Source organism: Lepisma saccharinum, chromosome 9 (genome assembly GCF_977018435.1).
Source record: "Lepisma saccharinum chromosome 9, izLepSacc3.1, whole genome shotgun sequence".
In the NCBI taxonomy this organism is placed as follows: domain Eukaryota; kingdom Metazoa; phylum Arthropoda; class Insecta; order Zygentoma; family Lepismatidae; genus Lepisma; species Lepisma saccharinum.
Genome location: NC_139237.1, coordinates 47,517,577 through 47,541,152, shown reverse-complemented (window position 1 = coordinate 47,541,152; position 23,576 = coordinate 47,517,577). Strand labels below are relative to the sequence as shown.

The window sequence follows — 23,576 nt, the reverse complement described above, 5'->3', positions numbered from 1 at the left end:
TATCAGGCAAAATGTCAAGATCTTATATGCAACACAGTTTGACATCATTATTGAGACCAATTAACATGGTTAACCAAGAATGGAATCTAACCTTATTTTAGTAAGTCTTGGAGTATAAGACAAGGACGCTGAAGAAAGGACAAAGCTTAGTAAGTTGTCTGTCTCTTTTTATGTTCTATTTATTTTGTTATGTACATTGGAAGCTAACAAATGATTGAATTTGTTGTTATCTCCACATGTGTATATTTTCACATATTAATGAATGGAAACGGGGAGCCTCCAGAAATTTTTGTAAGGGGGGGGGAGCATTGACAAAACTTAAATAGTAGAAATAATAATAATAATAATAATAATTATTATTATTATTATTATTATGATTGGTGTTGCAAAAATAACTGTTACAAACTAAAGAAATATACCAATTTTATTTCAAATTTATTATTGTCATATTATTATTATTATATCCTTGGGGAGAGACTTCCACTTGATCCACAAATGTCTTTCATTATTTTTTTTACATTTCATAAAGTTAGTGTACTGGAGTGCATAGTTGTTATATTTTATTACTAACTTTTACACACAAAAGTTAGTGGAAAATTTGTGGAATTTTGAAAACTGTGGATTCAATTATTCTTTGAATTAAATTGGTTGAAAATAAAATCATAATCTGGTTCCTGTATTTTACACAATTTTTTTCAATCTAACAGTTTTTACATTCATTTTTCTGTTCCAATAACTAATTGAATTTTATTTATGTTATTAACAATAAAAAAACAAGCTTTTTGCTTTTTTGTAAGTTTAAATGAATGATGCCAATTTCCAGGGGGGGGGGGTGAGGGATCGACTAACCTCTTCGACCTCTCTCTCGGCAGCCATGAATGGAAAATATTAATTCTGCCAATTTGACAACTTGTTCAGTCAATTATATATGACACTTGTATGAATATTTTAATTTCTAATTTCAAATATTCATGAATTATTTATGGAACATTTTCACAGGAAATTTGTTGTGTGCAGAACATGTCACAGTTCATGTTATCTTTTTGGTATTGTTGTTACTGTACAGGATTCTGAACAATAAGAAACTTCTATAGTAAAATGATGAACAATAAACAAATTAACCTTGATCAGAAAATTAAATTCATGATCCCATACAATACAACACTCTACAGAAATTCTTTCCTAGTCGCAGTGATAGAAGAATGGAACTAACTAGCCCCACCACTGACCTCAGGGGACTTCCACAATTAAATGTAAATAAACATTTGCTGTCCAAACAATTTTTTCCTGGCTTTGTCTTTGCTTTAATGAACAGATATGAGGTATTGGTTTAGGTTTTAATTCTGTAATCATAATCATAATTGTGGTTTTAGATTTAACTCTGTATCATCATTACATTAATTGTTTATATTATAAGTATACACGTTTTTCTACATTTAAATTTTTCTGCTGTAACAGTTATTTTCAGAAAGTGTAATATTAAATATAATTGTAATATGTATTTGAGAAGGTTTTGATGTAAGAGCGACCAGTGAGGCCAAAACATGCCTACTCAGCAAAGGCGATTCAAATCTGTTCTATTCTATTGAAGTGAAGTGGCTTGCATAACCGGCAAATCTCATTTCTAACCTAACCTAATCCAACCTTAGTGTTTTTCCTTCTCTTGTAAAATCAACTTTTTGGACATATACCTGACATACACACACATACGTAAAATTTTGATGGGAAATAGTACTGAAATAACTAACACATCCCTCACTATGTATATTAGTTGTGACTACTGTATTTATAAAATACTACTTATACTGAATACATTAAATTGAAAGAAAGAGCATGCACGGAATATGCTCAAAATATGTTGAAATTCCCAAGAAACCTGAAAAAGCATGTAATAATACTAAATTTAAATAATTTATTATGAATGAAAAATATGTTTAGCATGTTATTGTATTCACTTGAAACCAATTTTGGACAAAAATTAAATGTTTTTCAGTACTATAGTGATTGTGAAAATTAGGTCTCTACATATCGGACACACATTAAAGGGTGGTCCAAAAAGGACTTTACAACTTTGCAAGTGTATAAAAATTTGTGCAAGGAAATACATCAAGTTTGACTAAAGATTGTCCAGCGAAAAGAATAGACTGTTGCTTCAAATGGGCTTTTACTTTCCCTACATCCTCCCTCTTTTTAAATATTGTTTTCACTACTGAGTGCAAAGGTGAACACACACTTGCTTTTCTTTCGAATGCAAAAAGCTATTCTGGAACTGGTTAAGCTTTCAGACCAGCAAAAGTTCCTTCCAGCAGCGCGTGTTTTTAATTTTGTTTGTGCAGGGGCACGTGAACGGAGGGGAACAGTGAGCCCAGCGTTGCCTACTGCTTTCCACCCCACTCCCTCAGCCAGTACTGCGGTAGACAAATTTCACGGAAGGAGAGGGTGACTGACCGTTGGTTTCGACGAGGAATGACTGAGGCGGATCTGTGCATTGGGTTGTGTTGTGTTGTGCTGTAAAAAACCGTTCGTTTTAATACTGAAATATGAGCGAAAGTAGTGTAAAGAAGAGAAGGTGTGGTGAGGTTCTCAAAAGTAAAGAAAGGTAAATAGTAATGAATATTTTTGTTTATTTAAAACAGAAAAATCTGGATCGCAGTGTAAGTTGGTTAGCCAGACAGACAGCGAAAGCAACTGGAGTTTCTCGGGCTACTGTGTATAAAATTCGGGGCGAGGTTTCTCAAGGTCCTCTTGAAACACCAGGTAAGAAACGACCCAGGAAAAGATCGCCAATTACAAGTAGAAATGTAAAATATAATGATTTTGTCAGATGTGCTGTGCGACGTAGAGTTCACGAATTCTTTTTTTAAAAACAAACCCCCAACACTTAATTCTGTTCTTGTTGCTGTTAATTCTGACTCCACATTACCGAATTTTAAAAGATCAACGTTTCATGTCTTTCTCAAAGAACTTTGCTTCTCATATGAGAAAAGGGGCAACAAATCCATGTTAATGGAAAGAGAAGATTTAATTTCTCTTCGCCATAAATATTTAAGAGAGATTAGGAAGTTTAGGTGTGAAAATAGAAATATTGTTTACACTGATGAATCCTGGGTAAACACCGGAACCTCAGTCAATTATGAATGGAAAGACAAGACAATTACAACTGCAAAACAAGCGTTTCTGGCAGGTCTTTCCACTGGTTTAAAAAATCCAACATCTCGCGGAGTGCGATATGCTTTAGTGCATGCAGGTAACGAACACGGTTTTCTGCAAAAATAATACAGCAGATGCCCATGATGAAATGGATGGAGAAACGTATGAGATGTATTTTCGGGAACAGTTGCTCGCCAATCTCCCTCCGGGATCTGTTATTGTTGTTGACAATGCCTCTTACCATAGCTGCAAGCAAGAGCCAATGCCGACAACCTATTGGAAGAAGAATGATTTAAGAGAATGGTTGAAATCTCATGGCATTCGTTATGATGACAACATGTTACGGAGAGATCTTCTGGAACTTACAAATATTCATAAAATTAAGTACGATAAGTATAAGATCGATGAGATGGCAAAACAGATGGGGCATACGGTGCTACGTTTGCCCCCATATCATTGCGAACAGAACCCGATTGAACTTGTGTGGTCACAGGTTAAGCATTATGTGCAGTGTAACAACACTACATTCAAAACTAAAGACATTGAAAAATTTAATCACTGAATCATTTAAGACAGTAACAGTTGAAAACTGGCAAAATTACGTAAAACATGTCATGGACATAGAGAAGGAAATGCGGAATGCAGATGAATTGCAGGATGACGTTGATCAGATAATAATCCACTTGGGTGAAGATTCCAGCGAGAGTGATGATCTGACAGAAGAAAATGATTCTGGTGATGATTCTGCAATGGAAGGAATTAACCCCCTGGAGTGACATGTGAGAGAAAAGTAAGTTAATTAAGAATTATTCTTTTCAGTTAATGTAATTTTGTGAATTTGTTTCTTGTTTTTAATAATAGCTCACCGGGAACTTATTTCTTCAATTTGTACGTACCCGCGATTCAAGCGCCACGCACGTTTGTTTGGTCTTGTACTTTCACTGCCAGCAGGTCCGTTACTCGCCCCTGCGGCAAGCGGCAACGCTGTTCTCATATACCCAACAGTCTGTTCTTTTCGCTGGACAACCAATAGTGTTGTGGAATACTACCGAATTCTGCCAACGCAAGCGCCAGTAGCAGTTCCACTGAAAATGGCTTCTTGCACAGGTCAAGAGCAAGCTTGCTGTGTTTTCTCAACACATGCCAAAATGGTCGTACATGGAATGCTGGTCTCGTGCACTGGTTTAAGTAGGGTTGGTTTTGTAGGACTATCAACAAAGCTTTCCCTCACTTGCTCAACAATAGCATCGGAAGCATGCAAACATCCTGGGGATTTGTTATGTCAAACCAGAGTCAACAAAACACTGATGCCAAGAGTAAATGGTAGGCATATTTGGAAATCTTTCCCATAGTGGATGCAGAAGTTCCATTGCACAATGGTTACATACTTCGTTTCTTCAAACCAAAACATACAGCAAATCACCATTAAATCTTTCCATTTTAAACTAACTGAAACCTCGATTGGAACCCAGCACATGACAGTTGCAGGTAAAAGTCACCAGTTTAACGTCTGTAACTAGATTGATCTTACAGTTTAAAGTGTGAATCAAAATTCTAAACTGCAACATATATTTGGAAGGGGTCAATTTAATTTATTATTTCTGGCAGTGATATGTAGTCTAAATGCTATTAAACAAGTGGATTAAATATAAAGTACCCAATAAAGTTTTGTCGGATTTTGATACCTGGAAAGAGAAAGGTGAGGACATTAAGTAAGATGTACATGGAAAATCAGGAACAGTCCCCATCAGCAGCAATAACATATCTCCAATGTTCGGGCAGACCATGAATCCCACGGTGGTAGAAGTCAGTGGTATATGAACCAAAGAAGTCATCCAGTGTGTGGTTCACCTTGTTGAGGGTTCAAAACTGTCATCCCCTTAGATGGCTATCCAATGAATGAAACAAATGGTAATCCGATGGTGCAAGATTTGGGAAATATGGCAGATGCATCAGTGTTTCCCAAGTAAGTTGGATAATGGTGTTACCGGTGAACTTAGCAAGATGAGGCCTTACATGGTTTTGAAGTACAATAAAACCCCTGTGATTCACAAACCCTGGCTCCACACATTCCAATTGCTGCAAGTACACAGTTGCATTGATCGTCAGGCCAGGTTGCAGTGGTTCACAATGCACAATAACCCGAGTAATCCACCAAACATAGAGCACAATCTTTTGTTGGTGCAGTGATGCTTTTGGTTGTTTGGGAGGGGGCCATGTGATGCAAACCAGTGATAATGGCATATGGCGTATTATAAAGAATGCACTTCTTATTGCACAGCACTCTGTTCCGAAACAAATCCTTCTCCTGATGATCCTGCTGAGACAGCAAAGAAACGTAGGCATTAGCTCATGTTGCTTTTTATGGGCCTCCATCAACTCATCTGGGACCCCAAGATAGCCATTTTGCCCCCCCCCCTTTTCCCCAGCATAAAGCGGCTCCGGGACCCACCCAGCCTCAAACGAATAGGTGCCTGGGAGCAACCTTGGGGGGTAAAGGCGACTGGAGAATGGTGCTGATCAAATCACTTCCAAAATGTCCAAGATCGAGAATGTGTGGGCCTTACCCCACATTTCGTAAATGTGTGTTCATGGAATGGTGCAATATGCACGGGTAAAAAAAACTCACAAGTGAACATAAGAATAAATGGTGTTACCTCTCTGTGAGGTCTAAAACTAAGCCATCACCCCTGAACATGATGTTTAAAACAAACAATAAACTTTTATTAAATTTTGGCCAAGAAATTATTAAATGGCCAAGAAACAAATGTTCCTTCCTTGGTTGTTCCGCCTCTACACACAAATGCTTTCGTTATTGCCTGATGTGAAGAAACCACAGAGGGGCAAGATTTTATTTTTGCTCCCCTTCTCACCACACTCCCCACCCCCAGTCACTCCCTAAAAACGAGACTACATCTATTTCAACTTATCTTGGTTTTCAAAAATATTTGGAAAAATATTTTTGCACTAGATTTGTAAACGTGCACTCAAGTTTCCGTTAACAGCAAGAAGCACGTGACATCGCAGTCAGGTCTGCAAATCAAGTATTCCAGTAGGGATTCCCTACTTCTGTTTCCAGTTTTGCTTTGAAGCTCGCAGATAACAATGCATCGGGGTAGAGGGACAGAGGACAGCTTAACTTTAAATCTTTTCCGTGTACTTTCCGAGCATGAGCTTTCTTTAAGGACCCTTGCTGTCAAAAAGTCATCGACCATAGAAAACGTGCACCTTGCAAGTTCTTGGAAATTCAAGTCTAGGCTAATCTCCCCTTCCCTTTCCAAATTTAGACTTGGTCAGACGACGCAGTCATTGTTCAGAGGAAAATAACTGCAGAAGGTGGCTTCGGCATTTACTCTGGAAATTGTAGTGATGAGTTTGGATTTCCATCCGCACCAAGTGATATAACTGTGTATATATACGTGCAAATCATTTGCAGAAAGTACACCGACTGCAAGGTCACTTCGGAAGATCACTGCACTGCACTAGTCGCTTGATATAGAATCAAATGACTGGTAAGTTTTACTTCTCTCCTTACGTTTTTTTTTACTAATTTATATTTTCTGTGCAAAAGGGTAGAAAAAGACGAGACTACAGACAGACAAGTATTGTCTCGATATACCATCTGCCCTTTCGGATTTTAAAGTTGCAAACTTTGGATTGTATGAAGCACCTCCTCACATGGGAAGGGAGGATCTTTTATTCCTTCGACATTTTTATTAAAAGTTTACTGTTTGTTTTAAACGTCATGTTCAGGACTGATGACTTAGTTTTAGACCTGAGAGAGAGGTAAAAAAAAAAAAAGTTAAGTGCTCCCCTTTACTTTGCACTACACCATGCAGGAGTATAGGGGGTGTGGGGTTAGGGCCCCACACTTTCTTGATCTTGGCCAAACTGGTTTTTGATTGATTGATTGATTTAGTTTATTTTACTTCGCGTTTTGTGCCTCTTGGCTAATTTGCGAAGATGGGGATGAGTGATGAAATTATGAAATTGATGAATGGACATTCACAAACAACCAAGCCCGACCGGGATTCGAACCCGGGACCCTTGGCATCGCAGCGCGATGTGCTAACCACTCGGCCACAGGGTCGGGCATTGGCCAAACTGGGGGTGATGTGATCAGCAGAGAGAGAGAGATGTGACACCATTTATTCTTATGCTAGCAGGTGATTTATTTTTACGTTGGGAGTAGTAATTGTTTAGTTTTAGGTGGCAAGGTCGAGGCATAATAGATATTTTAGACCCATATTTGATACCTCGGCCCTCTCCAACGATGCACTACATTTGAAAGTCTTAATTGGAACACTTTAGCCTAGCAAATGCTCTAAAATTAGTGAGAGTTTCATTTTTTAATCTCAATTTCTGAATAGCAGTCTGAGATTTGCAAATATCAGTAAAAGGTGAAAGAATAGTTCCTTTTTTGCCATCTTGCGCAATTTTTATACGCCTTTTTAGAAGCAGAAATGTTTTATATTTTAAAATTTTAAAAATATAGCCCCTACAAAATAAAATAAATAATAAAAAAACTCTCTTTCATTCATGTAATTCTTCTTTAGTATGCGACATTTTTGTTAAAATCATTCTACGATTTATGAAATGATGAAATGGTAAATGAGAACACGGGCAACACATCGATCAGAAAGTTTCAGAAACATGGATTTTCTCAATACGTTTGCAAATGTACTTCATCCCCTTTTAAAAGTAGCAAGTTTTCAGTTATGTTAGTAATCATTAAAGGAATGCCTCAAACCATCATGTAAGGGTCTCTCCGATGGTGTACTGGTAACGTCGTCGCCTTGTAATCAAGGGGTCCTGGGTTCGATACCTGGTGAAGGCACATGGCACAGTGATTCGGATCCCACTTTAAACTGTAAGTCATAAAGTGGACTCAAAACAATAAATCAAATCAATCAATCAATCAATACCATCAGGCCTAACTGCATGCGAAGATCGAGTACCAGGCAGTGATGGAAATTTGCTGTAATTATCTATCGTAAGACATAATATTTAAGTTGTTTTGCATTAAGCAAAACGTTTAATGGAATTATAATTATAAGTAATACAATAATATATAATAGAGACCTCTCGACCTCCTCTTATCTCTTATAAGCCACTGTGGATATTCATACATTAAATAACTATATATATAGTTATTTAATATATATATATATATATATATATATATATATATATATATATATATATGGGGGAAGAGATTGTAAAATCTGGTTGACGGATTTGAAAACCTGCACCTCCACTCCAAAATAAGTTCTGACGTCCCTGCTGCTTCTACTGCCACACGTTTGGCTAGTATCAGCCACAATAGCCACCTTGAGTGGCACTGGATGGATTCAGCATTGTTCTTAAATTTGTTTAACCACTGTTGTACTGCAAAATAATATAATACAATTATTTTTAGTGTTTTTAAATATTTTTTTCTGCATTGTTTCATCCTGGTTTCCCAGAATATTTTAAAGCTTACACCAAGATAAACACACAACACAACCTTATATGGCTAGTCACTCTACACTTCTAAGGAATGTACAGTTTCTGTCTTTGATTTCTCCTAGGAAAACTTGCTGTACCTCTCCAAGTGTCATAACTGGCTGATTCTTCCTCTCCCCTCCATCCTGTGACATACTCTTTTTGCCTTCCTTTCCTTCCTTTTCCTGATGGCACTGACCTTCACTTTTTCCTTCAACTGGCCTGACAAGTTAAAATCTTCCACTTTTGTGTTGAAAAATGAAAACAACCAATTTACTTTCCTCATGCTTTTTTACTTTGTTCCAATTTCCCCTTCATTTTTGTTCAGTTTCTCTCCCCTGTTTATGCAGATGTGCTTAGTTTCTGCCACTTTTCTCTACATTTCATTTTCCCCTCCTCTCTTCCATTTGTACTTTCTTAATCCTGTGCCCATATCCTATGTGCTCACTCAGTGCTGTTCTTGGATCTTTTTCTTTAACGTCCCTTCTATATTCTTTAATTAACTCATTCATATTTCTCCCTGTCTCTTCTATGTGTTTGCTTCTACATCAACCACATTCCACTTCATATACCCAAATTAGTTGTTAATACATCACTAATTATTATATTATTTACTTCAATAATAATAGTAGTAGCCTCATAATTATAAATAAACAAAAAACTGCCCCCACTCTTATTTTCTCCTTTGTACTCGTTAAACCATTTCTCGATGCTCTTCTGTAGCTTGAAGGCTACTCTTAGTCCATACCTTTCATAGGTGTTTCTTATCTTTTGTCTATCTTTCTTTAATATGGCACACTCCCATATTTCTTCTCCTCTTTTTGTGCATTCTTATCCTCTTCGTCTTTTCTCTTATTGCTTTGTATGCTTCCATTATCCACTTCATTTCTTTGTCATAGCTTGCTTTATTATTGCATAACCTCGCTGCCTTCATATAAAACTCTCCCAAAGAAGAACATAGATACACTAACCTACTCCACCCAGTCAGCAGTGATAAAGCCAAATGGGTTGCCTTCCCTTACCACCAGACTACATCCAACCGCCTAGCCAAGACCTTGAAACAATATGACATAAAACTCACACACAAACTAATGAACAAAATAGCCAGTGCCCTAAGGAAACACAGGAGATCATTCCTTTCCCCACTAGACAACCCAGGTGTATATGACGCCCAGTGTGAGTGCAACTCACACTACATTGGCAGATCCATCAGATCTGTCAACGAGCGTATACAACAGCACTTAGCGGATGCAAAAACATCCCAACCTACTACCGGACTAGCAAGGTACCTCAACTTCAACAAACACAGGATCCACAAATTTTCAGTTAGGCATACATCACACACCCTAATCGACACCAAAATCAAGAGACACATGTGATTATGCACTTTCCGCACGAGCTGAATATCGACAGCGGTCAGGCTCATCATGTTTGGCTCCCGCTATTACAACAGCTCAAACCCATAGCATGCAGCAGACGAAATGGCTACACCAGCACCCCTAGCGGTAGTCAAGGAAACAACAAGAGGAACTGGAAGTCAACCTAACAGTAAAGCATTGAGTTCCCAAGTGGACGGTGGCAGAGGCCACCGAAATTAATAGAACATTTACAAGTAGGTTTCGCGGATATATCTTTAGTATCTCTCTTACGTCTTAATATATAGATACACTGTTGTACTGTCTGCTCATTTACCACATGCCTATTGAATACCTGGCATTTTCTCCCAATTTCACTAGTGTTTATTCCCAGTTTACACTCATAAAGCACATTAATGCTGTTTGGCAGTTCCCATGTTTGACCGACTTTCACTGACGTCCCTGTTGAACTGTGGCAACTACAACCAGCAGGCTACAAAAGGAAGCACTCACTAACATGCTAACTTCCTCTATCTCTCTCATCTTGGAATGAAAGCTGTAGGGAGCACATACAGTGTCACTCTGTGGAAATCTGACAGAACTTTACTGGGTATCTTATAGAACAGAAAAATTGAAGTGGTTTCACAAACATTTCATTATTATTTACAATGATTAATTTTCATTTTCCAGTTGAAATTACAAATTCTCACTTTTTTAAATTTCTTTACATAGAAAGCATGGCTGGTGGGAAAAATGGGAACACTGAATTTAAGGGTCTCTCCAAATATTTTAACTCCACAACAATAGATGGGAGAGCAAATGTGAGTATATTATATTAATTTAAAAAACAATAAATCTGTAATTGTAAATTTCTTGTGGAAGATTTATTTTAGGACACCTTGCCAGTCAAATTGTAAGGGAGAATTCACACCAGAGCAACAAGCGGCATTCGACACATGCCATTTGGGAACGAGCCAATCAGCAGAAATGTTTCACACTATAGCAGCATGACGGGTCGCAGAAGCCTGCACACAATTGGAATCCTCAAGCAACACATGCTGCCTATCGTTTGAGTGTGAATTCTTCCTAATAGTATTTCGCCTTATATCTGCTTAGATTTCATTATGGTATCACTCATTTGTGTACAGCTTTTTGCTGAAAGAGACAAGGCACTGTTGCATTATTAATAGTGTAATGCCATTTAGTAAAAGTGTCAAATATTTGTAAGAGATAACTGGAGGAGTATGGGTGACATTTGCTTTGAATTATGCAGTTTGTAGTACCTCAATAGCACCACCAAATACTGTCGCAATCCATAACTCACTAGTGCAGGTACTTGTGTGGCGACCATTTTGCTCCAACAAAAATAAGAACATAACTCACCTTCGGGCATGACTGAAAACAATTTTAATTTTTGCCCGTCACCCCCAATTTTGAGAAATTGATTGTTTCTTAATAATCCCATTTTTATAACAGTTAATCCTGTTCAAAACATACAACAAAAATATGATTCACAATTAAGTGCAGAAGGTGCATGCAAGGCACATAAGGTGTACATGGAAGATTCCTTTCTGCTAAAGGCATGTAAAATATAAAAAAAAACCATTTGTCTTGTATATGGCTTATCTGGCATACTTTGGTGTTCAAGTTGGTGCACAATGCCAGGGGTCCCGGGGTTCGAATTCCGGCCTGGGCATGGATGTTTGTGAGTGTCCATTCATCAATTTCATCATTCATCCCCATCTTCACAAATTAGCCAAAAATGGCACAAGAAGAGAAGTAAAATAAAGCAAATCAATCAATGAAGTCATCATTTGTAGTGCATACACTGCTACTATGAGCTAGTTGTTAAAAGCAAATGGAAACCTCTAAAAAAAAAAAAAATAGAAGAAGAAAACAAGATAAGCTACCTGTATATTGATGAAGAGGAAGAGAGGACAAAAATTGAAACCGCTTGGCATCAGAAGAAGTGTGCAACAGGGGTATTCTGCCACAAAAGTGATGCAAGTGAGGCGACATAAATAAATTTTATAAAGAATATAGAGGACAGAATCAAGAAAATATGCATGAAAGAATGTGAAAAAGAAGGCAAAATAAATACAATATGGAAACAGCTGGAACAGAATGGCTACAAGAAGGATAGACTGGACATAAACAGAAGAAGGAAGAAAAGTGGCAGGGGAGAAGAGGAAGTGAAAGAAAAAGAGAGGTGGTTTGGAATAAGGAGTATGAGAAGACCACAGAAAAGATATGCAAAGTGCTTAGGAAAGCAGGCATTAAAACTTACAGGAAGGGAGGGCAAAGCATCTTAAGAATAACAAATAATGCAAACAAGAAAAAGGAAAACAGAGAAGAGGAAGCAGAAGGGATTATCTACAAAGTGAAGTGTAAAGAATGTCAGTGTGCGTACATAGGTACATAGAAGAAACGAAAAGAGGCTGAAAGACAACATAGGGATGATGTACGACTAAGGAGAGAGAGAAATGCAATATTTAAACACACAAGAGAAACAGGACATGACATAGATGAAGCTAAGCATATAGAAAGGGAGAAGAGAATACTAGTGAGAAAATGGAAGAGTGGAAAGGACAAGAGAGAAAGAGGAGAGAAGAAGGAAGAGGAATGAATAAAGAAAGGATAAGGAAAAAAGAGCGTGAGATAAAGAGTCTAATCACTATCCAGATGAAAGGAAATGTTTAGCTAAATAGCCTGTCAGGTGAAAGTACAGTTGACAAGGGAAGGCCACCTGCTGGAATGTTCCAGACAAAGCATCTTTCTAAAAATCTTATGTCTGGAGGGGAATGATTTTTGTGTATATATATCTTCCTGTTTTGTACCTTGTTTCACTTGTACTTGGTACAGAGTCTGAAAAAGACCTTGCTAGAAGGTTCAAACGTTACGTTTTAGTATATGTTTTATAATAAAAGAAATTTCTGCCTTGGTCAGCATATTGAGTTTTTCATATCATGGGAACAAGGCTTAATGGCGTTATAATTGGAAATCTCTAAGTTTAGGTATTCTGAAGTAACAATGTTCTTAAAACTTTGCATAACGACTGTTTGATATTGATGTGTTACATAACCACAAAATGATACAGTAAATATTACTCTTAAATTGGTTTTTATTCTTGTGGCAACAACAAACACAATCATATATTGCTAATCACTCTGCATTAAGATTGGGTGTATGCAGTGGCGAAGCATCCTATGAGGCCAGGAGGCCGGGCCTACCCACGCCATTACTCTTTGAAAGGTGTATTTACTTATTTTGTCAAAACACATGTAATGCAATGGAAAAGTTTGGAATTTTCATTTATGATAATTACAAAAAAATTCTAACCCTGTCCAGTATACGAACTTTCCATGGAGTGAGGCACATTTGCTGGGGCCTCTTCTCTTTACATTCCGTCGTACGGTCATATATGCGGGAAGCCTAATCTTACGAGTACTGTACGTATGCTTATAACGTGCTCCTGAGGCCGGCCTCGCGGTGTTACCCACTAGGACGAACAGAATATCAGCAACACTGCATTTCCGCCAGGGTTGGAAATTTGTGGTGTACCGGCATTTTTTGTAAAAATTAGCCTGTGTTCGTGCAGAGATATTTCTATTTCATTGTACATTTTCCATATTTTGTACGAAACTTAGGTTTTCCTTCCTTTCATCGACAAGTGTAAGTGAAATTGAAAATTACGGAGTAGTGTAGTTCTGACTTCGTTTTCTGGTCAGAGTGCTGATGATCTTGTCGATTCACCCAACACCGTAGCGTAAACAGAAAGTCTAAAGAACTTATATGTGTAAAGTAAGTCTTCATACCAAATAATGTAAATTAAAATGCTAGCTACGCCTTATATTTACAAAGTAGTTTTACTTTCACTGGAAATAGAATAATTCATTTTTATCGTGAACGGGGATTCCCTCGTTCGTTCCCTCTCTGTGAAAACTTGCCTCCTGCTCAGGACGCTACAAGGGAAAGTGGCTCGGAGCGCGAGGTTTGTGGCGGTAGAGCTTTCTTTGTGATTCATGTGTTGTGCAGCGATCAGATTTACGCAAGAAGTGCCGGACTGAAATGCAAGAACAATCGAATTCTTAATTCAGTGAAGTTGTAATCATCGGTAAGGTAGGACCCACTTTTGGTCTTTCATGTTTCCTTCTTATAACAATCATTTCTAAAATGTTTTCAACTATATTTTCCTTTGCAAGTAGCAGTGGCAAGTGACAGCAAAATATTTAAAAAAAATCAAAGTTGTTGAAACGTTATTTAATGCGTTAACACTGTCGTTGAATAAATATTACAAGCAGACATTTTTTTATGCAGCCGACACAAGCGAAGAGTAGGCAGTTTCGTTTACCCTGAAGGGATAACAAGAGAAGAGGGCGGTCAATGAGAGTACAATACAAGGGAAGACTTATTTTGGGTTTAGGACAAAGAGTTTTGTGTTATGGGGTTATTGCGCGGGCCATGTCTGTTTCAGGTCTGGCGGAACAGGCCAGTGTTGTCACATTGGATTGGCAGAAAAGAGCTGAATTGCACCTAAAAATTGGGATTCTATTCTCTCAGGCAACTACATTTATTATAACCTGTTTATATGTTACATAGTAACCTGTCGTGTTGCCGGGTCCCAAACAAAGATGCTATGTTCTATTATCATGTAAAGGTGTCTACTAACAACAAGGGGTAGAACAAACTAGGATGCGAAGTATACACACTGAATGAGAGAGAGGGGGGGGGTTCCTAGCCCTTTTCACCTCAATTGCAAAATAAATTTAGAATAAAAGTGATGAAGAATTGACAACAGGGCACGAGAACGTCACGCCACTGGCAAGTAAAGAAGCGGCCTGGAGAGAGACATTGAACCACTTTCCATGAAATAGACCCCCTCCCTTTCTTTTTACATATTTAAGCAACTAATGGAAATTATCGCACTTTTGTGCCTACCCTGCTAGGAAATCTACGCTTCGCCACTGGGTGTATGATGTCTGATTGGATATGTAATATCGAAAAAGTTATGGAAAACTATGATGAAACATCACCATAATAATAATAATAATAAAACACACTAATAGTAACATTTATCATATTATTTTGCACTATTCCGATGTGATGGATGAAATCATATCACCACGCATTTTACATTTCATATTTAGCATCACTTTTCTGCCCCTTTTGGCTAATAGTGAAAATGAGATTAATGGTGATTAGATGAAAGAGCCTTCAGAATGAAACATACGTGCCCACTCCACAACGTAAACCAACCTGGGACCGTTAGAGGCAAGAGAGCAAGTCCATCACTTAATGTGCTTGGATGCTAAGGTAAATATGAGGCCATGTAACTGACTGTTATTTTTGTTTGGGCAATATTCAAAATAAACAAAGCATCAGGGAAATATTGCAAGTATTCATCCTGCTACCCAAATCTTCACAGTGGAAGAATCATTTCTTGATGATATTAGATACTTTAACAGCACAGATCACATCAGCAATTTTGACTTTAATGATTCAGTAAGACCTGAGCCAGTAGTTCAGGGATCACAACTTACTGACTAATCATACATTTTAGTAAAAAAAAAAAGAAAATTACTAACCATTTTTTCAACACATGTGATGCAGGTACACTGCAATGACTTACCTAGTGATTTTGGCATATTGTACAGAAGATTGTTTGTTTTATATCCGAGCATTTTTGATGGGTACTTACCTTACGAGATACCACGCCGCCACCACCGATCATGTTCTATTCGACCCCCAGCATTATGGACTATTGCCCGGCATCGCAGTTTCCATTGCAGCAAGCTCTGGCACAGGACAGGCATGGGAAATCTGTCCCACTCCTTCCTGCAAGCTTTCCATAGACCATCCACGGTGCGCGGGCGGCAATGTTGAAGACGTCGTTTCAACAGTCCAAATGTGCAAAAATCCATTGGACTGGCATCTGGATGAATCATATGTCCATCTCACTACTGGTGGGCACATTCGGGTGATCACATACCGTGACATTAACGGCAATGGGCGCAGCAACTTTGTTCGTGAGTGCAGGGAAAGTTTCCCTTGTGGCTTTATGGTTGTGACGGGATTCGGATATGAGGGTAAGTTGATGATACGCAAGGTGGACAAAAACGTGAAGGTGAATGCCAGATACTTCCAAGACTCCATTCTGACACCTATGTATCGGAGAGACATCCCACAATTGTATGGAATGGACGCGAACCAGGTGATGATCCATATGGACAAGGCTTTGAGTCATACCGCCAGAACATCACTACGTTTTTATCAGGAAATGGCAGAGGAATTAGGAATTCGTGTCATTCTGTTTGAAGACATTCCTGTGAAAAGCCCAATGCCAGTCCAATGGATTTTTGCACATTTGGACTGTTGAAACGTCGTCTTCAACATTGCCGCCCGCGCACCGTGGATGGTCTACGGAAAGCTTGCAGGGAGGAGTGGGACAGATTTCCCATGCCTGTCCTGTGCCAGAGCTTGCTGCAATGGAAACTGCGATGCCGGGCAATAGTCCATAATGCTGGGGGTCAAATAGAACATGATCGGTGGTGGCGGCGTGGTATCTCGTAAGGTATGTGATCGCCAGAATGTGCCCACCAGTAGTGAGATGGACATATGATTCATCCATTGTGACAACTTTCTTCCATTTGGAACCTGCCAGGAACTTTTCATACATTTTCCTGCAGTTCGTCTTACGTTCGGCAATGTGACGCGGTAGAAGGTGGTGTGCACGGGCCTTCCGCACACACTTCAACCTGAGGCGCTTGCGAATTGTTTTGTTCACAGTTGATGGTGCGAGGTGAAATCTGTGGGCCATATCACGTTGAGTCGGGGGATTTTCTTGGCACGCCAATCGACAGATCCCTCTTCGCACTACGGGTGACACTTTGCTTGCAGCCCTTCTCCTGGTGGTTTTCGTGGGTGATGTTTTGCAAGGAGAGCCTGTTGTGTGTAACGGGCCACACTAGCTTTTGCAGTAGTCACCCCGAGTGTTAATCCATTCTCCCGACACTGTTTCACAATGGTTACGTATGAAAACACAGCATGGAAAGGGCCATTACGTAACCCTCCAAATACCAGTTGATTTTCGGCTGCATTTGATAACATTCACTACCAACACTCATGCACTTACAAGGTCAGACACAACATTGCTCCCGCCAGCAGACTCGTAGTTCCAGCATGATATGCCAGGTGGCAGCACCGAATCGAAAATGGTCGGATATAAAGCGAAAAAACCTCTGTATAACTTTATGCCAAGGAGAGATCTCTTGCAGAGAGTTGAAGTATTAAAGCAATCTCAATAACATTCTCTCAATTCATCTTCTCTAATAGTTTTTCTTGTATGTACGCATTGCTTGCATTATAGAATTACTTTCCTGTAGTTTTGGAATGTACATTTAATGAATTCAAAATGAGAAACTCTCTACCAGATGTGGAAACCACAGGAATATATAATATAAGTTGTTCATGTTCAAAAGATTATGTGGGACAAACAGCAAGGAAAATGGCAATAAGATGGCACGAACACGATTTGGACATTATAAATCTAAACCCAAGAACAGGTTTGTCAACTCATATCATCGAAGAGAAGCATTTGATTAAAAAGAGAAGGGTTTTAAAAAGATTAACGGGAAACACAGAGTTGAATGTCTGGGAAGCTTCGTTCATTGCAGAAGAACACTGGAATAAATTAAATAATGAAAATGGTAACATAGATCCAGTATGGAGTTTTCTTTTTCACAAATGGAGTAAGCCACCATCTTTAAAATTTAATGTAACAGAAAACATCAAGAGACTTTGTGAAAACAATGATGAATTTGAATTGCCTGATGATATTTTGGATTCATAATTTAAATAAAAATAAAACAGACTGTTTTTTTCACAGTTAAGTTGCTATATTACAACAATGTAACATTGACAACATCCATTATATAACAGATTCTTTTTGTTTAAAAATTACTAACCATTGTTATAACTGTATCTTTAGTCAAAATGAAAATAAATGTCTGATGAAAGGAGCGTGTGTTCTCCTGAAACGTCACAAAGAAAAACTGTTTTCTTATGCTTGTAATAACCGTAAACTACAGGAAAATAATTCATCTTCTCTATCCAGTATTTTTGACACAAACTTATGGTACTCTGAAACAGTGGTAACCTTCAACCTCTGCTACATAGCTGCATATATACAGGATAGGAAATTCTGTTGAATAATGTTAGTATGGAAAGTTGTTCATCCTCTACACACTGTGAAAGGCCTTTTACCTCAGTTTTACAGAGTACTTGATACACAGTTCAATTACTATTTTAAATTCTTTTGGAATGCTATGTTTTAATACCCATTCATCCTTACATCTTTATTATTATTATTATTATGAAATTTTGCCCATTACCGATAAAGTACCGATATAAAATTTACTGATACTGATAACTAATATTCTGCTGATCCAAACTAAAATTCCAAATGGTCGTTGAAGAACCTGAATAGTTGATTGACCTCCTAAATAAATGTTTGCTTCCAGGTGAATGCAGTGCAAAAGAAGTTGCACATTTAGAGGGTATAGAGAATATCCAAAAAAATTATAACAAAATGGTAGAATTTTGCACTAAGTTATAAGATATTGATAGATATATCAAATCGGTAAAAAAAATCGTCACTGATTGATCGGTCCCATCCCTAGTTATTTATTAGGAATTGCACAGATTAATTTAATTAGTACCCAATCAGTATTGGCCAATACCAGTGACCCAGTTTATGAGCAAAATTACTGGTAATTTTTCCATTCAGATGCATTTATTTGATTTGATTTGATTTGATTTAGTTTATTTTACTTCGCGTTTTGTGCCTCTTGGCTAATTTGCGAAGATGGGGATGAGTGATGAAATGATGAAATTGATGAATGGACAATCACAAACAACCAAGCCCGACCGGGAGTCGAACCCGGGACCCTTGGCGTCACAGCGCGATGTGCTAACCACTCGGCCACAGGGTCAGGCAGATGCATTTATATATAGCCTGTAATTCAGTGAAAATTCTGACAGTTTGTTATTATTTTCATATGTCATACCTTTGTAAAGTCTATATATGTATTTTCCTTTCAAAGACAAAACCCATTGCAGTCACCTGCTTACTTACATACATTAACTAGAGGCAAATGAACCACTCATGTTCTTCGAGGAAGATTTGCAGTATTACAGTATACTGCATCAGTACATTATTGGTTTTCTGTATCAGTATATTTTGTAAGTAGTTTACTGGTACTGGCAAGAAAATTTCACATGTGATCATCCCTAATTATTATTACATTCTGATACCATTAACATCTCTGTGCATATAATTAAGGAGTTACAAGTTTTCTGGAAATTAAACATCTCTTCAAACTATATTACAGCTCACAAAATACGATTTTAATGCTAGAACACTTATTAGGAGAAATGTTCAATAACCCCTCATAAATTTTACATGGTACTTTATTTTTATTGTATCTAGAAATCCGTTCGTGATTTTCACAATTGAATATTTTATCTCATTTATACATAGTATAAAAATATAATTTCATTCGTTCCTCATTTCCCTTACATTTTTATTTACAATTGTTCTTATTTAACACAGTTCCAGAAATACAACATTTAGGGTCTGAAATATAACATCAGAAAGTTGATTTTAAAAAAAATATATATATTTGGAAAATTAAAACTACTTCTTTGCAATAATAAAAGTACAAAAAATGCTCTCTAATCAAACAAAATGTATAATTATACAGGGTGTCCGGCTTAGACCTTTAACATTACAAAACAGTATAACTTTAGTTACATTCAATTTCAAATGAAACTTATTGTTTGTGTGGGACTGGCAACTGTGGCCATTTGCGAGAATCACAAGTACTTCGAGTTGACGTGACGTGCATGCGCGTGTAACGCATAAATTCCAAGATGGCGGAGTTGACGGTTCAGCAGAAAGTGTTCTGCGTTCTTTCACTGGCAGAAAACAAATCTGTGAAGCTTGTTAAACGTGCTTTGCGGCGTGAATTCAATCTTCAACGTCACGACAATGTTCCTTCCTATTTGAGTATTGCTAAGTGGGATAAACAACTAAAAGAAACTGGAAGTACTGTGTCAGTGGCTGTGAAGTACGCGAAGCAGAAGATATCAAAGGAAAACATTGAAGTGATTCGCACTGCATTCACAAGAAGTTCAAGAAAATCAATAAGACGTGCAAGTTTAGAGCTCAACATTCCTCGGTCTACTATCCATGACGTTGTGCACAAAAGGTTACGTCTACGGGCGTACAAGATCCAGTTACATCAAGGAATTTATCCTGATAAGCCTAAAAGACAGACGTTTTCGGGCAAAATTTTAACCGAAATTGACAACAACAATGCTTTTCTGATGAAGCTGCATTCCACACGTGCGGCAAAGTTAACAAGCACAATTGCCGTATTTGGAGAAGTGACAATCCTCATGAGTTTCGTGAAATTATGAGAGACTCGCCAAAAGTTAATGTGTGGTGTGGTTTAATGAAAGAAATGATAATAAACCCATTCTTCATTGCTGAAGAAACAGTGAGAGGAACGAATTATTTAGACATGCTTCATTATTACGCTGTGCCTCAAATGCCTCCAGAAACCATTTTCCAACAAGACGGAGCCCCGGCACATTTTGCTATCATTGTACGAGAATTTCTCGAGGAGCATTTTCCTAGAAGATGGATAGGAAGAGGTTCTAAACCACTTACTTGGCCTCCGTGCTCGCCGGATCATTCCCCCCTAGACTTTTTCTTCTGGGGGTTCATCAAGGACCAAGTCTGCAGTATGCCAGTCGAGAACTTGGAAGATCCGCATAACAGAATTCGTCAGACGATTAACAATGTGACCCCTCAAATGCTAGTGAATACCTGGATGGAATTGGAATATCTGTTCGACATCTGCCGTGCCACAGGGGGGGGCTCATATCGACGTTGTGTGAAGTGCTGGTGCTGGGACAAAAAAATGCATGAGTTTTTCTACCAAAATGTAAATTTTGGTAATAAAATTGGGTTTCTCTGCAAAATTATGCTCCTTTGTAATGTTAAAGGTCTAAGCCGGACACCCTGTACATTAGATTATAGTTTCAAATTACAAGAAAAAGAAATTAAGTCATGTTATAATTTGCGTATATAAGTGTATTTTCCTTTTCTTCACACTTGTGCCCCCCAAACCACGATTGATTGATTTTATTTATCGTCTCTTTTCTTCCATTTTTTACTAATCTCCCCAATGGGGATGAATAAAGGGACACAAACACACGTGGACTATGTACACAACAAACTCCTACAGAGGATTTTACTGGCCAGAGCATCAATAGCCTCAAAATGTAGCCCAATGTGTACTACGTGGAAGACAACAGTTTAGTGCCTTCAGTGAAGTTGACCTCTTAAACCACACCTTCCCAATCAAGCATGGATGTCCGGAAGGGAGGGGGGGGATGCCCCCCTGGAAAATGAATGTCCACCTAAAAAGTATATATTTCACACATAATTTTATTTCAGTCATAGTAATTTATGTTAATTATTATAAGGGTGTTGAAGGAACATAATAATTTCAGACTGAAGCAGTGTTTTTTGAGGGGAAATCACTATTATGGGGAAAAATATCTCTTCTTCGACACAATCCTCCTCATCACTCTCTCGCACAGCATGCTATCTAGCACGGCAGTGAATCCCAGCTCGGGCATGTGGGTGCTCCTGCATCAATTTCATCATATCATCACATATGCGATTAGCCAAAAGTGGGAGAAAAGCAACACTAGATAACAAAAATCACTAGATTGATTATTTGGTCCAATTCTGTAATCCTCTTCACAAAGCACTTGTATTATGTTACAGTTCATGTATTCATTGGTCCTCTTGGCCAGGCATTTTAACTTACAACACCACCAACAAATTCCCACAGATCCAAGTAAAATATACATAGTCACTAACTCCTAGTAAAATTTATGCAGTTGCGCCCCACAGCATGGGACAGGTGTGACCCATCAGAACAGTAGCTCAGCATAGACTCTTCTAAGAAAGTTAGGAAAACAGCGAGTTCTGAATTTTCAGATCGTAAAAATAAAAATGATGACAGGTTAGTGGTCTAGGGTTAAACAAATCATACCGAGAAATATTTTCACACTTTGATAAACAGAAGTTTATAAATAAGGAATGTCTAATGTAAAAAAAAAGTCTACATGTATCTTCAAAGTAGCTTGTGGAAAGCAAGTTACAGCAGTTGTGATTATTAGTACTTACTAGTTGTAATTATTAATATCAGCAGGCAGAAGCATACTTTAGTCCCTCTGATGTGCTCTATTGGTATATTGCATGATGTTAGAAGATTGTCTTTGGTAGAAAGGTAAAGTTGCTTGTGCATATAACACCGTGCCATGAAAGCACATTTAGGAGATGTGGGGATAGGGCCCAAAGCAATCTCAATCTCGCCCATTTTGGAGGTGATGTGATCAGAACCACCCTCTGGCCACCTTTAACCCCCCTCCCCCCCGGTCCGGGTTGCGCACCCAGGTACACATTGATTTTAGGCTGGGTGAACCCCGGAGCCACTTTATGAGGTACCAAGGCTGGAAAAATTCTGACCTTACATGACCCACCCCAGGAATCGAACCTGAATCTCCCGCATGGCAGTCAGATAGATGCATCATCGACTAGATCACTGTGGCTCCAGAATATCCTCGAGATTTGTATTTTTTTAAATTCCCTGAGATTTCCAGGTTTCCCAGGTGTGCGTCATAATATGAACAGAAGTGTATTGAGCTGTGAAGTAAATTTGCAACATTTCTTCTTCTGGCAGAGTGCAGCAGCCACAATTGGATCTCTTGTTCTGCTCGCTCTGTACCTCAAATTCAAGAAGCCAAAAGAGCCTTCGGAATCTAAATGATGGACGGACAATCTGCCTTTGAGGCTGGAAGGATACCGATTTACATGTGTATGCCTTTTTGGAACATCAGCTTTAAATCTTGCAAAAGCAATCAGTGTAAAATTCAGTTGTTTTGGTTTGAGAAATAAAACTTTTTCTGTAATTTCATATTTCCTTTATGTTGGTTTTGTGATATTGTGTTTTCTTATTGTATATATCACTTTTCCACTTCTGAGCTAATTGCAAATTTACATTCGCGATTTGTAGTAAATGGCTAGCCATGATATCCTGGATCAAGTTTCTTTATACCTTTTAACTTATTTTCAGTAATTTTTAACGGTTTAAACCTTTTCCATGTCTTGTACTCGACCTTCCCAGATCTAGGTCAACTGAAAAATCAGGTATGTGCTGTAACATTTTCTTGGTTAGTTTTATATTGGCATCATATAGCATGAAGTACATAACCTATTCATCACAAATTGACATTAAGTAACATTAGAGATTACAATGTAGTCTCCTTTGAGAGATCATCTTGACAAAGGGGGTTGTGGCCTTGATGTTGGAATAGGATATAATTTTTTCAAAGAATTTCAAATGGGAGGGTGTGTTCAACCTTTGGATTCTTACAGAATCAGAGTTCAAACCAGCGTCAACGTTGGATTCTATCTCCTAATATTAAGAATATTTTAATACGAAAGGG

The 23,576-nt window shown here is 38.1% G+C and overlaps 1 protein-coding gene across 1 annotated transcript; it reads left to right on the top strand.

Moving 5' to 3' along the window:
* Positions 1 to 122: 122 nt before the first annotated feature.
* On the top strand, positions 123 to 23,033 carry LOC145992659 (ATP synthase F(0) complex subunit k, mitochondrial-like). The gene is made up of 4 exons (XM_083129029.1): positions 123 to 149; positions 2,637 to 2,757; positions 10,722 to 10,810; positions 22,811 to 23,033. Exons 3-4 carry the CDS (start codon positions 10,727 to 10,729, stop codon positions 22,895 to 22,897), a joined length of 171 nt encoding a protein of 56 aa, XP_082985155.1. The 5' UTR covers positions 123 to 149; positions 2,637 to 2,757; positions 10,722 to 10,726; the 3' UTR covers positions 22,898 to 23,033.
* The last annotated feature ends 543 nt before the right edge of the window (positions 23,034 to 23,576 follow it).